Source organism: Pteropus alecto, unplaced genomic scaffold (assembly GCF_000325575.1).
Source record: "Pteropus alecto unplaced genomic scaffold, ASM32557v1 scaffold38, whole genome shotgun sequence".
Classification (NCBI taxonomy): domain Eukaryota; kingdom Metazoa; phylum Chordata; class Mammalia; order Chiroptera; family Pteropodidae; genus Pteropus; species Pteropus alecto.
In genome coordinates, this window is record NW_006442512.1 from 9,511,022 (window position 1) to 9,525,787 (window position 14,766).

At 37.0% G+C, this 14,766-nt stretch overlaps 1 protein-coding gene and 1 pseudogene across 8 annotated transcripts in view; both read left to right on the forward strand.

The window, feature by feature from the left end:
- Positions 1-2,067: 2,067 nt before the first annotated feature.
- LOC102886531 lies at positions 2,068-2,473 on the forward strand (annotated as a pseudogene).
- A 4,524-nt stretch (positions 2,474-6,997) lies between these two features.
- The window catches only part of MIS18BP1 (MIS18 binding protein 1), a 46,278-nt gene continuing 38,509 nt past the window's right edge, over positions 6,998-14,766 (forward strand). The window contains exons 1-3 of one of the 8 annotated variants that reach the window (XM_025040343.1): positions 6,999-7,226; positions 9,981-10,180; positions 11,606-12,237. In XM_025040343.1, coding sequence (XP_024896111.1) covers positions 11,697-12,237 — 541 coding nt within the window. In that variant the 5' untranslated portion in view covers positions 6,999-7,226; positions 9,981-10,180; positions 11,606-11,696. The other 7 variants (XM_006922692.3, XM_015597683.2, XM_025040345.1 and 4 more) reach the window with 7 other exon arrangements.

Here is a 14,766-nt window from a genome sequence, read left to right on the forward strand (position 1 = left end):
GAGGACCTCTGAAATCATGACTCTGAGAGCTTGTATAGCAACTGCTATATAGATATACCCTCTTCTCCTGGGAGAGGAGAGAAACCTTACCTCCTAAGGTAAATAAGTCATGAGAAACAGAAATAGAAACAGATGGCTCTAGATTTCACCCCACTGGAATGTGAGGAGCAAACACATCTGCTAAAAGGATTTATTACAAGTTAATTTCCTTTACCCAGAAAGCCTGACCAAGTAAAAATGGCAAAATAGATAATTCCAAGAGTCTGTTTTTTAATATCAAAATATCAAACAAAAACTGTACCATCAGCTTAATCAGAACTCTGGGAAATAATCAAAGCTTTACAGCAACCAAAAAAAATGCTGAATCAAGAAAGAGGCAACTTAAAAGTAGTAAGAAAGCTTTATGAGAGGAATTTTTAATTGCCCTTATTGTATTCCCCTCCCTGGCTTGGTGGCAGTCTTGAAGATAGCATTCTCCATTCTTAGAGTGGGATCTCGGTCCCTGGTTCCAGAGAGAGCAAAGCAGACTTCATTGTCAAAGAACTGCGACAATTCTCTAACTTTACTGGGTACCACCTAGAAGAAAAACACAAGGTGCTTGCCTTTGTTTTGCATAACTTGAAACCCACTCGGCACACACACACACAAAATGGCTACACAGAGGACATTGCTAAAAAAAAAAAAAACAAAAAAAAAACAACAACCGTAAGGCAAATAAACAACATGCTGCTGCCTGGGCAGAAGAGTACTATTGAGGCAAACAACAGATGCACTGAAAGCCTGGAAAGAAAAGCTAGGGAGAGTTGCTTTGGGAAATTAGGGCATTCAAAGTGCCTGCATATACTAGGGAATTTAGAAAGCCACATACCTGCCTAGGGCAGAATGTATACTTAGAAACAACCCTAGAAGACCATAAGCTTTCACCTCTGGTAATTTATTTTTAATTATTTATTATCTTATCTTATTTTTCTTTTCTATTCTAGTTTAGCTCCTGATGATCAAGGAACTCTCTGTCAAATACTAGCTGAATGCAATCTAAAGGAACAAAAACCTCAGAGGCCACACAAAACAAAAAATATACACTTTGCAAATTTGTACAGAAAAATTACTAAATAAACAAATGCTACAGACCACAGCAAGTAACAAAAACAAATCCTGATAAGGAAAAAGAATCTGCTTCCAGATTTAGCACACTTTAATGTCCAATTTCTAACAAGAAAAATTTTACAAAGCATGCAAAGAAGTATGAAAGTATGGTCCATTCACAGAAGAAATGAACAGAAATTAATTCCTTAGGAAGTCCCTGAGGAAGCACAGACATTGAATTTACTAGACAAAGACTTTAAGTCAACTGCTCAAATTGCAAAAGAAAACCATAGGCAAAAATTTGAAGGAAATCAGCAGAATGATTTCTCAACAAACAGAAAATATCAATAAAAGAGATATAAAAATTATGAAAAGGAATCAAACAGAAATAGTAAAGTTGAAAACTACAATAACTGTAATGAAAATTCACTAGAGGGTTACAATAGCAGATTGAACTGGAAGGAGAAAGAATGAGTAACTTGTAGAAAGGTTAATTGAAAGTATCCAGTTTGAAGATACATAAAGAAAAATAATGAAGATAAATGAACAGAAGCTAAAATAACAATGGGAACCATTAAGTGTATCAACATATGAATCATGGGAGTCCCAGAAGGAGAGGATAGAGAAAGAAGCAGAAACAATATTTCAAGAAATGGCCAAAAACAATCTCAAAATTTAATAAAAGACAAAAACAAACACATCCAAGAAGTTCAAACACCTCCAAGGAGAATATACACAATTTTTCAAAAGATAAAGATAAAAGGAGAATCTCGAAAGCTATAAGAGGAGAGATATATCACATATAAGAAATCCTTAATACCATTAACATCTGATTTCTCATGAGAAACTACAGAGGCCAGAAGGCAGTGGGATGACATTCAGAATGCTAAAAGAAAGACTGTCTATAACAAGATTTCTATATCTGACAAAACTATCCTTCAAAAATAAAGGAGGATGTAGGCCCAAGTGGCTGCTGTCAAAATGGGCAAGTTTATGAAACCTGGGAAGCTGTTGTTAGCCCTTGCTGGACACTACTTCAGACACAAAGCAGCCATCCTGAAGAACATTGATGATGGCACCTCAGACTTCCCCTACAGCCGTGGTGTCTGGAATTGACCGCTATCCTAGCAAAGTGACATCTGCCATGGGTAAGAAGAAATTTGCCAAGAGGTCAAAGATCAAGTCTTTTGTGAAAGTTTATAACTACAATTACCTCATACCCAGAAGGTACTCTGTGGATATACCCTTGTACAAAACTGCTGTCAACAAGGATGTCTTCAGAGATGCTGATCTGAAACACAAGTCCTGACGGGAAGCCAAGGTCAAGTTTGAAGAGAGGTACAAGACTGGCAAGAACAAATAGTTCTTCCAGAAGCTACGGTTTTAGATCTTTTTGTTTCAGTCATTAAAAGTACAAAAATAAATAAATAAATAAATACATAAATACATAAATAAATAAATAAGAAAATAAGACAACCCAGATAAACAAAAGCTGAGAGAGTTTTCATTAATAGACCTGCTCTATAAGGAATGCTAAAGGGAATCTTTCATGCAGAAATGAAGGGAAACTAAATAGCAAGTCAAAGCAATAAGAATAAAAAAACTCAGATAAATGTTAATGACATAGGTAAATATAAAGCCAGTATCATTGTAGTTTTGATTTTTAGCCCTTTTTGTTTTCTATGTGACTTAAAGGACAAATGCATAAAACAGTAATTATAAATTTATGACAGTGGGCATATGATAAAAGAGGGGACAGAGCTTTGTATGAGCAGAGTTTTGTATGCTACTGAAGCTAAGTTTATAACAATTAAAACTTAGATTATTATATATTTAAGTGGAAACAACACAACTGTCAATGGAGGAATGGATAAAAGTGATATATTCATACAATGGAATATTACTCAGCCATAAAAAGAAATGAAGTACTAATACATGCTACAGTGTGTATTAGCCTCAAAAAAATTATGCTAAGTAAAGGAAATAAATAAAAGGCCACATACAGTATGTGAAATATCCAGAATAGGTGAAGTCATAGAGACAGAAAGTAGATTGGTGGTCGCCAAGAACTGTGGGTGGGAAAAATAGGGAATGACTGTATAATGGGTATGAGATTTTCTTTTGAGGTGATAAAAAAATTTTGTAGATGGTGGTTGCACAACATTGTAAATGTACTAAATGCCACTAAATTGTATACTTTAAAATGCTTAATTTCAAGTTATGTAAATTTCATTTAAAAATTTTTAATGAAAAAAGTCAGAAACATGAAAATATTCACAATGTCCTACAGTTTTACACAGATATTAAAAAACAGTAAATATAAGAGGAAACTATCAGCATGGATGGCACACAGAAAGAATAAGTAATGTTTTAAAAATTCTTGTTTCAGCTATATGTATTTTTGTATTTATTAGGTTATTAGGTTATAATGTAAAACATATTTATTGCTGTGTGTTACAACAAAAAACATTGAAAGCCACTTAAACTTCTGTTAGAATAGTTTAATTATCCTTCTGTGGCAGCCATGAAAGTGCATAATTCTAAACTTTCATGAAAGAGAGTCACTACTTTCTAAGGAGTGCAGTTAGTTGACAGCCTTCGATGGCAATACCTTTGTGATTTATTAAAGCCTGTGACTTCTTCAATAAATGGTGCTGAGAAAACTGGACAGTCACATGCAAAAGAATGAAACTGGACCACTATCTCACATGATACACAAAAAATAACTCAAAATGGATTAAAGACTTGAATGTAAGACCTGAAACCATAAGACTCCTAGAAGAAAACATATGCAATAAGCTCCTTGACATCATTATTGGCAATGATATTTTGGATTTGGCACTAAAAGCAAAGGCAACAAAAATAACACATACAACTCAATAGCAAAAAAAAAAAAAAAAAAATCTGATTTTAAAATGGGCAGAGGAACTGAACAGATATTTTTTCAAAGAAGACACAAAGGGCCAACATGTACATGAAAAGGTGCTCAACATCACTAACCCTCAGAGAAATATAAATCAAAACCATAATGAGATATATCACCTCACAACTGTTAAAATGCTTTTCATCAAAAATATGAGATAAATGTTGGCAAGGATGTGAAGAAAGGGGAACCATAGTACCCTGTGGGTGGAATGTAAATTGGTTTAGCCAGTATGGGAAATAGCATGACGATTCCTCAAAAAATTAAAAATAGAACTACTATTTGACCCTGCAATTCCATTGCTGGGTATACATCTGAAGGAAATGAAATCACTACCTCAAAGAGATATCTGCATCCCCATGCCCACTGCAGCATTATTTATCCAAGACATGGAAACAATCTAAGTGTCCATTGAGGGATGAATGGATGAAGAAAATATGGTACATATATACAATGGAATATGATTCGGCCATAAAAGAGAGAGAAATTCTGCCATTCTGGATGGTCCTTGAGGCATTATGATAAGTGAAATAAGTCGGAGAAAAATGAATATTGTATAATCTCCCGTGTATGTGAAATCTAAAAACAAAACACCTGAACTCATAGATACAGAGAACAGATTGGTGGTTGCCAGATGGACAGAGGTTAGGTGAAATGGGCGAAGGTGGTCCGAGGGTAAAAACTTCCTAAGTCTTGGAGATATAATGTACAGCATGGTGACTATAGTAAATAATACTACATTGTATATTTGAAAGTTGCTAAGAGAGTAGATATTACAAGTTCTCAACATAAGAAAAAGAATCATAACTATGTGTGGTGATGCATATTAACTAGACATATGTGATCATTTCACAATATCTATCAAATTATTCTTTTATACACCTGAAACTAATACAATGTTATATGTTAGTTGTATCTCAATTTTAAAAATTTAATTAAAAAAAATTTTTTTAAGCCTTTGAGCCAAGGCGATGTTTTTCCCAGGCAGCATATAGCATGATGAATTCCAGGGCCTGCTCACTTATGCCCCCTGAAGGACTTCTTTGATGAACTACCCCCAATTTCCCTATTGGGTTAGCCAATACTTTGCTGATTCTACACTGCAATCTTGGGCTCCCTCTGTCCCATTGTTTACTTCTCCCTTTTTCTTTCAAAAATGTCAAATCTGCATCAGGCTCTGATTTACCAGGCCCAACCTTTCCTATCACCCCTTAAATTTTCACAGGCCATATCTCCCAATAAATCTCTAGTACTCCTAACTCCATTTTATCATCACCTTACTACAGAATCTGAACTGATACGTCCTCATCACACTTATTACAATTTGTAATGTTATCTTTATATGTTTTTGTGTTTGTATATTGTCTCTATCACACTGTAATCTCCTTGGCAGTCTTTACCATTGAAGGGTTCTCCTCTCACAAAGCCTGCATAACCTATGTGTTGACTCCAGCCTCATCTCACCTCTAGGCCCATACAGGACAATAGTGGTTTTGTAATTGTATCTTATATAAGAAAACACAGCTGAGAGAGTGAGAAGACACTAAAATCCTATGCCACAACTACATCTTCCAAGGGTAGGATTTCTCAACTTTGGCATTGTTGACATTTTAGATTGAATAATTCTTTGTAGTGGAGTGGCTGTCCTGCACATTATAGGATGTTCAGTAGCATTCCTAAACATCTAGTCCTCTCCTCACTAGATGTCAATTGCACCCTTCTCAGTTGTGACATTTATGATTTAAATGTCTTCAGACATTGCCAAATGTCCCTTGGGGGAGCGGGGCAAAATCACCTCTGCTTGAGAAATATTGGCCTTGAAGCATCTTTTTTTCTAATTGTCCCCAAAATGCTGTATGGTAAATTAGTATCCTTACTGTAACTTACCATGGTCATAGGAATATTCCTCTGGACTACGCAGACCCAGATCCCTTAGCAGCAACTTCCAGACAGTGTGAGGCTTCTAGTCTCTTCCTCCTATGTCTGTCCTTTGGACCCTAAATGGGTCTGCATGTGTTCCCGTGAGTTACAGATTTAGGATTGGACAGATTAACCCAAGTGGCTGACTGTGACTAGAAGCTCTCCTTTCCTGGTAGGCAGAAACTTAAAGGAGGGTCCATTCAGGGCAGCATGTTGAGGTTTCAATGGATAGATTAACATTGTCCCTTGGCCTCTGTGACTTTTCATCACACTTTGTTAATCACAAACTGTTTTATCCAGTATTTCTTGGAAAATCATTAGCCATCTTTATGTAAATTCCCGTTGCTGTTCACCCAGGAGCACACTATGTACTAGTTACTTCTCACGTGAGAAATAGCTAATCAAAAAAATAAATGTCTATACCTTTTGAGTGTCTGCTTTAAATATCTCAAGGTTCCTATTTTGGCTGAATATGTGAGCCATGGCTATCTTCATCATCAGGAATAAAAACCTCTCATATCGCTATTTCAGATGCTTTGAAGTATGAAATCTATCTCTTCAAAGTCCCTCTATTCCACAAAGTGTACTTGTCACTTAACATGTATTTTTAAGTCTGGCTTTTCCAGTAAATTTGGTGCAAATCCATGTCCAGCCATTTCGTCATTATGCTGCGCAGGCAGAAACTTCGTTTTCTCTCTGTAGATTTGTTTCCCTTCCTTCCCTCCCCCAACTGGTTTCTTTTCCTTACTTGCATTCATTTGCATAATTTAAATTTATACCTTCGATTCTGAATATTCGGTGTGCACAGATTTAATGGATACAGGATTTAGAAGAGGGGAATTGCAAAAGTCACTTTAAAAAATTAACCCATTACAACGATTTCAGTCCAGGCTTAATGGAGAAATGCGATATATGACTAGGATGTTGAGGAATTTTCTTGGATGAGGCATAAAATTAACCCCTGTCCCAAATGCTGACTGTGGCGGGGGAAGGGAGCCGGGGCGGAGTTCATGGAGAGAACATGCAGGATTGGAGCTGGAAGGGCTTTAGGGTTGAATGCTCTTGTTACTGCTCTAGCTCCTCTTCCTCCGCCCGGAAGAATGAAACAAGGCGCCCTACACAATACTTCCACCCAGCAACTGACTCTAGCCGGGGCGCTGAGGCAGGATACGTGGTATTTCGCGGTGGTTAGTCAGAGTAGAGCATCACTGGCTGCACCAAAGGAAGGGCTCTAAGCGTCACTGTCACAAACTGCATCGCAGCCGAGTCTTCGAGATTGAAGCTTTTAGGATTCGAGGTAAGGTTAAAAAACATCACACTCCCTGTGGGAACTGCTCGAACTAAACACTCCACTGCAAGTATAACAGCATTCAGTCCATTAACTCCTCTAAAACAAAACCTTCCTTCTCAGTCTCAAACATCTGACGGCCTGAGAAAACTAAAAGCTCTCTCAACCATGACCAACAACCTGTTTCCTCAGATACGGAAGCAACAGATAAGCAAACGCAACAGGCGAGCCCACCAGCGGGGTGGGGCTGGGGGGGGCAGGTAGCCGGGAAGGGCCAAACTTTAAAAACTGCAATAGCGCCAGAGCACGCAGGAAACGTTTGACGTAGGCCTTCTTGCCGCAGAGCATAACGGGAGGAGTGCCGGAGCGCAGGTGCCGGCGCGCGCCGTTTGTAGACAAAACTCTGCAGACGACTGGAGGGGGCGAGTTCGGTGCCCGTGGCAGTTTAGGATTACGTACTTTTTGTGGAAACAGTACGGGCAACGCGGCGCGGGGACCGCTCCCACTTTTCACAAATCCTCGTGAAACGCATGGTGACGCAGTCCCTGAGCGCGCCAATCCCGGGAGGACTGGAGGGCGGGCTCTTCAAATTTGAATCCTCACACTGTTGTGTGTTAGGGAACTCCCGGCTGCGAGCTGTCGTGCCTCCGCAGCGCGACCCTTGAGTTTCCTGACCCCCAATCACGCAAAGCCGAGCCTAGACCGCCGCGGTCTCTCCCAGTCAGGACCTTCACCCAAGGTACGGCCTCCCCACCTCCTCTCCTCGACTCCTGCCTGGGGGTACCCTTGGGCTCTGTTAGTCCCTGCGCTTCAGAATTCTAGGCCCACGCGGGCTTCTGACTTTGGCGGTGGATTCGCAACTATCGATTCATTCGGTGTGTATATTTGTTGCATTTCTACTGCAGTTATCAAGAGTGTAGATCACTTCGTTCAGATTCGTTTTGATGGTGAGCGCTCTAGGCCTTTGCTCCAAAATTACCTGTAGAAGAAAACAACAACTTTATTTTAGAATGATTACCAAGTGGGAAAATTGTGTGCGTCATTGCCCAATTTTTCATCTTGGAACTCAAGGTGCACAGGGCTACGAAAACAATTGATCCAACCAACTTATATTTTCTTCTGATTAGATTACAGTTTGGTTGCACATATTTTCAAATGTTAATAAAAGTTAGGAAATGGAAGTCCCCTTCATTCTACTCTTCAAAGAAACGCCTTTTACAAATTGGTACACTTCCAGATTTTTTTCATATGCTTATGCTTCTGTGCGTGTGTGTTACAGAAATGCAATTTTATGTTCTGCTTCCTTTTTTTATTTAATATATCCTAGCCACGTTTGTTACTATACATATTTGTTTTTATTGAATGCATAAAATTTAATTGTATAAAATTCCGTCTGAGACTGGTGGACACCCAGATTTCTTCTAATTTCCTCAGGACCTCAGTGAACGTCCGTGTACAGTGCCCGTTTAAGAACTTGGGCTTTGAAATCAGATAAGCTGGGATCTCGCTCTTATTCTTAGGCAGTGGGACCTTGGGCAGGTTATTTAACCACCCTGTGCTTTAGTTTCCTCATCTTCAAAATGGGAATAACAATGCTTACCTCTTAAGAATTGCTGTAAGATTATGCAGTATCTGGCATATATACAGTAAATATTGGCTATTATCACATATATATTTACATTCACATGTAGATGTTTCAGCAAGAAAAAAATTTAGAAGTGGAATTTCTTGATCAAGGGTATGCTCCCCTATATTTAAAATAATCTTTACCAATCTGATAAGCTAAGAAGTTTTACTATTTTAATTCACATCTTTTCATTTTTTAATAAAATGGAATATCATTTCATTCATTTATTGGCCTTTGTATTCTTTCATGTCCTTTGTCCATTTTCTGTATTGATCATCATTTTAATTAATTCATTTGGTCTCTTTGTTATCTATTTTAGTTCTTTGTATATCATGTACTGCGTTTTTTGTTCTTGTTGTTTTGTTTGTTTCCAAATGTACCATTTGCCAGTTAACTTAGAATTCCTCTCACTTTTCCCACATCCGCCTTCCAGTTTTGGTTAGTGTGCCTTGAGATTATTGACCCATTCCATTATAATGCACTATAATTAGTAGTTGTAGTACTACTAATACAGTAAATTCCTAGAAAAAATATTTGTGTCTTTTTGGGAAGAAGAGTACCAGTTACATTCAGTATCATCCATAACACCAGTTGCTTAATTGCTTAGCCTTCTGTATTTACATTTACATAGCTAGATTGTTCGTGTAATGGTTTTCTCACCTGAGTTTTTATTTTGAAATAATAATTTTTTCCTAGTACATCAGCATTTGTCAGTTTTCAGAATAAGTTATAAGGATTAAGTTTTCCAAATAGCTTTAAGCAGTTAATGAAAACACAAGCATACCATTTTAGAATTCACCTTCTGTTCTCCAGTCCAAGAAGGAGCTCAACTTGAGGAATGTCGATTACTAAATTCCCATTGTCTAAAGTCTGTCCTTTTATCTATCAGAGTCTGAGCAGCATAATTTATTTTCTTTGGTTTGCTCTTTTAACTTGAGGAGAATGGGTCTTTAAGTGTTTCTTAAGTGGCCTCGATCTAGTGGTGTTTTGTTTTTATTCTGTATCTATTCTGCAAAGCCTCTATGGTCAGAGAAAATCCCAGGTGATATTGTTCACCTCTACATCCTAGTTTGTTCCACTGAAACCACTGTCAACTACTGGCAACTTTTATGGCTTACATCGAGTTGGTTTGTTAGATATAGGAAAAAAGGACTCCTAGAAGAACTCTGTGGCTTCCTGAGCGGGGAGTGAAATTTGAGGATCTTCAAAATCTTGACTACTCACGTCTCCATACTACATGATTGAATTGAGAGGGAAGAGGTTGGGCAACATGAAAGAAGGTGTTATGAGCTGGTTCTTGGAGCCTTTCAAGGTGACCATCATTATCTGCTTTTAGGTAAAAACAGTTCTGTATGTCTACTACAGATTGGGCTTATTTTCAGTTCTAGTTAATATGCAGTTTATACTTCCTTTTGAGCATTTCATTAGGTTCTGGGAAATTGAGATTGTGCAAACCTGCACATACTTTGCCATTTTTCAATTGTCTCAGTTTATTAATTTTTCTTTTCTAGAGTTTAAAGCGGATAGCTAGTGAGTATTATAACTCTTGGCATGGGATTCCCATCACTAGCACATTGCCACATAATTGTATGTGTTAGTGCATATTTGCTGCTTCTGTGGAGTTCAGTGGTTTTTGTCTCAGAAGGCTAGTCTCCCAAGATACCCTTTGTCAGCTCTCGTTATTGAGAAATAGTTCCTTATTTTCTCTCATAAACTGTTGGATAAATAGTAGTTTGTATATGAATTTTTAACTTGTATCTTTATTTCCCACAGAAGTTACTGTAGATAAAGATACTTGATGTCTTTTGTCTGACTGCATTTTTCTGTGATAGGCTTTTTATGTTGATATGATGTCGAAGACTTACTAGAATAGTTATAAATTCAGCAATAAAAGATGCTATAAATCTAGACTAGTAAGTTCCAAGCTCCTTGGGTCAAAGTATTTTATTTACCAAGTACTACAAAATGCAACTGTATGGCTTATCACCAAGAATCGTAATTTCTATATGTCAGATATAAAATTTGTACATAACAATCTAAAAAGTCTAAGACCATGTATGCTCAAGTACATGAGTCCCTTGAAAAATTCTAAATAGCATTAAAATTTTTAAAAATTAGAATGAATATAATTTACTTTTGATTTGAAAGTTTTTCAACTAAAACCTCAAAATGTTCTGCAGCATAACAAAATCAGGATTGGGGATTATTTAACTAAAAAATTGAATAGATTTTTCAGCTTGCTTTAGGATGTATTGTTTTGATTTTTTTGATGTATGAATAGATTTTTCAGCTTGCTTTAGGATGTACCTGCTGCCTTAAAATTTACATGCCTGAAGGGAAAAGCCTATTTGTGAAACTTAATCTTTTATAACTTAATATACTGCCACATGCAGATGTCATTTAAAGCTTTTTGATGCAGATAGTAGGTTGGAACTTCCAGGACTTGAGGTTCAAGTAAATTAAAAAAAAAAACATATTCAGATTCATTTCTTAGAAATATTACATAGATGATTTGGCAAATGCTGCTTTTTTTGTAGAGAAGTAAATTTAAAGACCAAACTGCTCATCTAATTAAAAATAGTAATAAAATGAGACTTAACAAAATAGAAAATCTTAGTCTGACTTGGGAGCTATAGGTTACCCAGTATTGTTGTGAACCAGTTAAACCTTTTAATTGGTATAATGTCGTTATGGAAAACAAATAAACTTAACTTTTTTTGCACCAAAGCGTAATAAACGTTGATTTCACATTGAACTACAGGTTTCTCTGGATCCTTGCTGAAGATCTATCCTGAAAATTGTGTCTGAGTGAATCTTCTGATAGAGGAAATCTGTTGCTCTTGTTTATTAATATGATTACAACACCTTTGAAACATCCAGGGATTCACTTGTCTTCAGAGACATCTTCTCAAAGGAGAAATATGCCCATTCATGCAGTCTTTTTTGACAGCATTCCTTCGGGTACACTTACTCCTGTAAAAGATTTGGTGAAATATCAGAACTTTTTAAAATCGAATGACCATAAGAAGAATCAATTTGTAGAAATGACAGTTTTTAAAAATAAAAATATATTTCAATCCACCATGCTAGCAGAGGCTAACACCTCTAACAGTCCTCTTGATATCAGTGCTATAAAGCCCAACAAAGATGGATTAAAAAATAAAGCAAACTATGAATCACCAGGAAAAGTGTTTCAAAGAATGAAAGAGAAAGTACTGCGTAACAAGCAAGAACAAGCATCAATAAACAGTAATTTGCTGGAACCACCAAAAAGTGAAAGTAACAAAATTTTCACTCCTAATGGAGCTGAGAAAAGACTATTGCAGCATACATATCTCTGTGAAGAAAAGGAAAACAACAAATCGTTCCAATCAGAAAACAGCTCTCTGAGAGGTTAGTTTTATTACGTACATGTTGGTTAAAAAGCTGTAATATGTTTTTTATTGTGCTCGGCACTGTTTTAGGTACTCCAGATACAGCAATGAACAAAAATCCCTGCCCTCATGTAGCTAGCTCACATTCAGGTAGTGGGAGACAGATACAGTAATTAAGTAATTTTATAGTAAAGTAAAAGAGAAGTGCTATGGAAAGAAAAAGCAAAGTAAGGATGATAGGGAGAGTTAGAGCAGGTTGTCATTTTCAGTGGGGTGGGTCAGGGTATGCTTCAAAGGGAAGGTGGCATTTGAGCCAAAAAATTGAAGGTGATGGATATAGATAGGAATCCTGGGTAATAGGGAGGGATGATCCAGACAAGTAACAGCTGGTACAAATGTCCTGAAATAGGAACATGCCTCACAGATTCAAGGACTAGCTAGGAGATTGGTGTATCATGGAGTGAGTGGTTAGAACTAAAGAAGTGAGGATAAATAAGAGGGTCGGATAATATAAGGCCTTATAGGTTAATGTAAGAGTTCGAGCTTTAACTATGAGCAAACTAGGGAGCCATTGGAGGGCATGGAGCAGAGGAATGACAAGACCTGACTTAAGTTTTAAAAATGTCACTTTGTTAATTTGAAATACTTACCGCAGTAATCAAGGTGAGAAATGATGTCGGCTTGGTTCAGGTGGTAGTAGTAAAAATAAGTAGAAGTGATTGAATTCTGGGTATATTTTGAAGTAAGAGCCAGTCACATTAGCTCACAGATGGGGTGTGGAATGTTAGATATGAAGGATGACTCCAAGTTGATTTTTTTGTTTGTTTTTTGCCCAAACAACCGGAAGGATGGAGCAATTTAACTAAAATGGAGCAGACTGAAGGAAGAGTGATCTTGGGGGCTCAGTTGTGGATTTTGATATGTCAAAAATTGAAGTAGATGTGAATTAGGCTGTTGAAAAAAATGTAATTTAGTGAAGTAGTCCAGGTGAGAAAAATATATTTGCAAATCATTTGCACCTAAGTGGTATTTAAAACTATGAGATAAGATCACCAAAGAGTACTTGTAGAAAGAGAAAACATTCAAGAAATCCTGGAGAAATCCCAAAATTTAGCAATTAGAGTAAAGGATAGAAAGTAGTGAAGGACATTTAGAAGAAGATGAGGAAGAAGGAAAACCAGGAGTGATACTTTGGAAGCCAAAAGAACAAATGCTTTAAGGAAAGAGCTGTGTCTAACGCTGCAGTTGGTCAGGTAAGATGAAGGCTGAGATTTGACCATTGGATTTAGCAACATGGAAGTCATTGATGACTTTGATGAGGGCGAGGTGATAGAATCAAAAACGTGATTCAAGAGGGATCAAGAGAATGTGAGGAGAGAAATTGACAGTGGTGAATATACACAAGGGAGCCAAGAAATATGGGAGGTATGGTTTTAAAAGATTTTACTGTTTTTAATAATTGGTGAAAGAATTTTTGTGTGCTGTTAGGAATGATCCAAGTAAGGAAGGAAAAACTGGGATCGGAAGTCTGATAATCTTGAGTAGGTGAGAGGGAATAGAATCTAAAAGTGAAGGTTTGGTTTTATCTAAACTTAAACAGATCATCAGTCAAATAAGATAGGCAGTGTTTATGACTTCAGAAATAATATGAAATAGGAAGTGAAGACATCAGCTGAGAGTGAGTTTGGGAAGGAGGTATTGAAATTTGAGGAGGTGGAGGTTTGAATAGTGTAGGAGAGTGGGAGAGTAAATGGTTTTAGGCTTAAATTTCATTTCCTGAGTAAAATTAAGGACCTATTTGAGATTTATGGCCATGAATTTAAATGAGAGCAATCAGTATGGTTGTTAAGTTTTCCTCTAGCTCTATTTAGCTGCATGGGTGCTGATGGGGAAGAAGCAGAGTGTTGGATTTTATCAGGATTGTAATTTTACAAAACATTTGGCGGTGGGGGGGAGTGCAAGTTGGTAACCACAATTGGCCATGAAATTTAAGTTGGTTAGGCAAAAAAAAGAGCACAAAGACTGAAGAAGTGTAAGTCTTATTGGGATCATCAGTGGATTTGAAAGAATAATCTGGAAAGATAGAAAGTGGTCAGATACTGGGACAGTTGAAATTGAGATTTTAGTGAGTTGAAGTAATTGATAAAGTTATTTTACATGTGTTATCTCATTTAATCCTTTCAGTAGACACTATGAGTAGAGGCTCATTTAATAGTCTAGGAAATGTGGCTTAGAAAGAGGTCTTGTCTGTTCTGTGACTCACAGATAATAAGTGATCGGCAGAGAATTAAATACAGGTATCTATTAGAAAGTGCATGCTTTTTACTACACAGTAGATTGTGGGTGCATTGTTGGGTTTGAGAAACACAAAAGCAGAGTTTTCTACGGGAGTTTAGAATGGAGGTGAGGGAGTACACAAAATAATCTGTTTCTCACATAGTCTGGGAAAAAATGGAGAAGCAAATGAAGTAATGCACCTTAAAGCACATTTAAATGTAGAGTGGAATTAGGAAGAAATAACAGCTTTGAGAGTCAGATAACTCTTTCC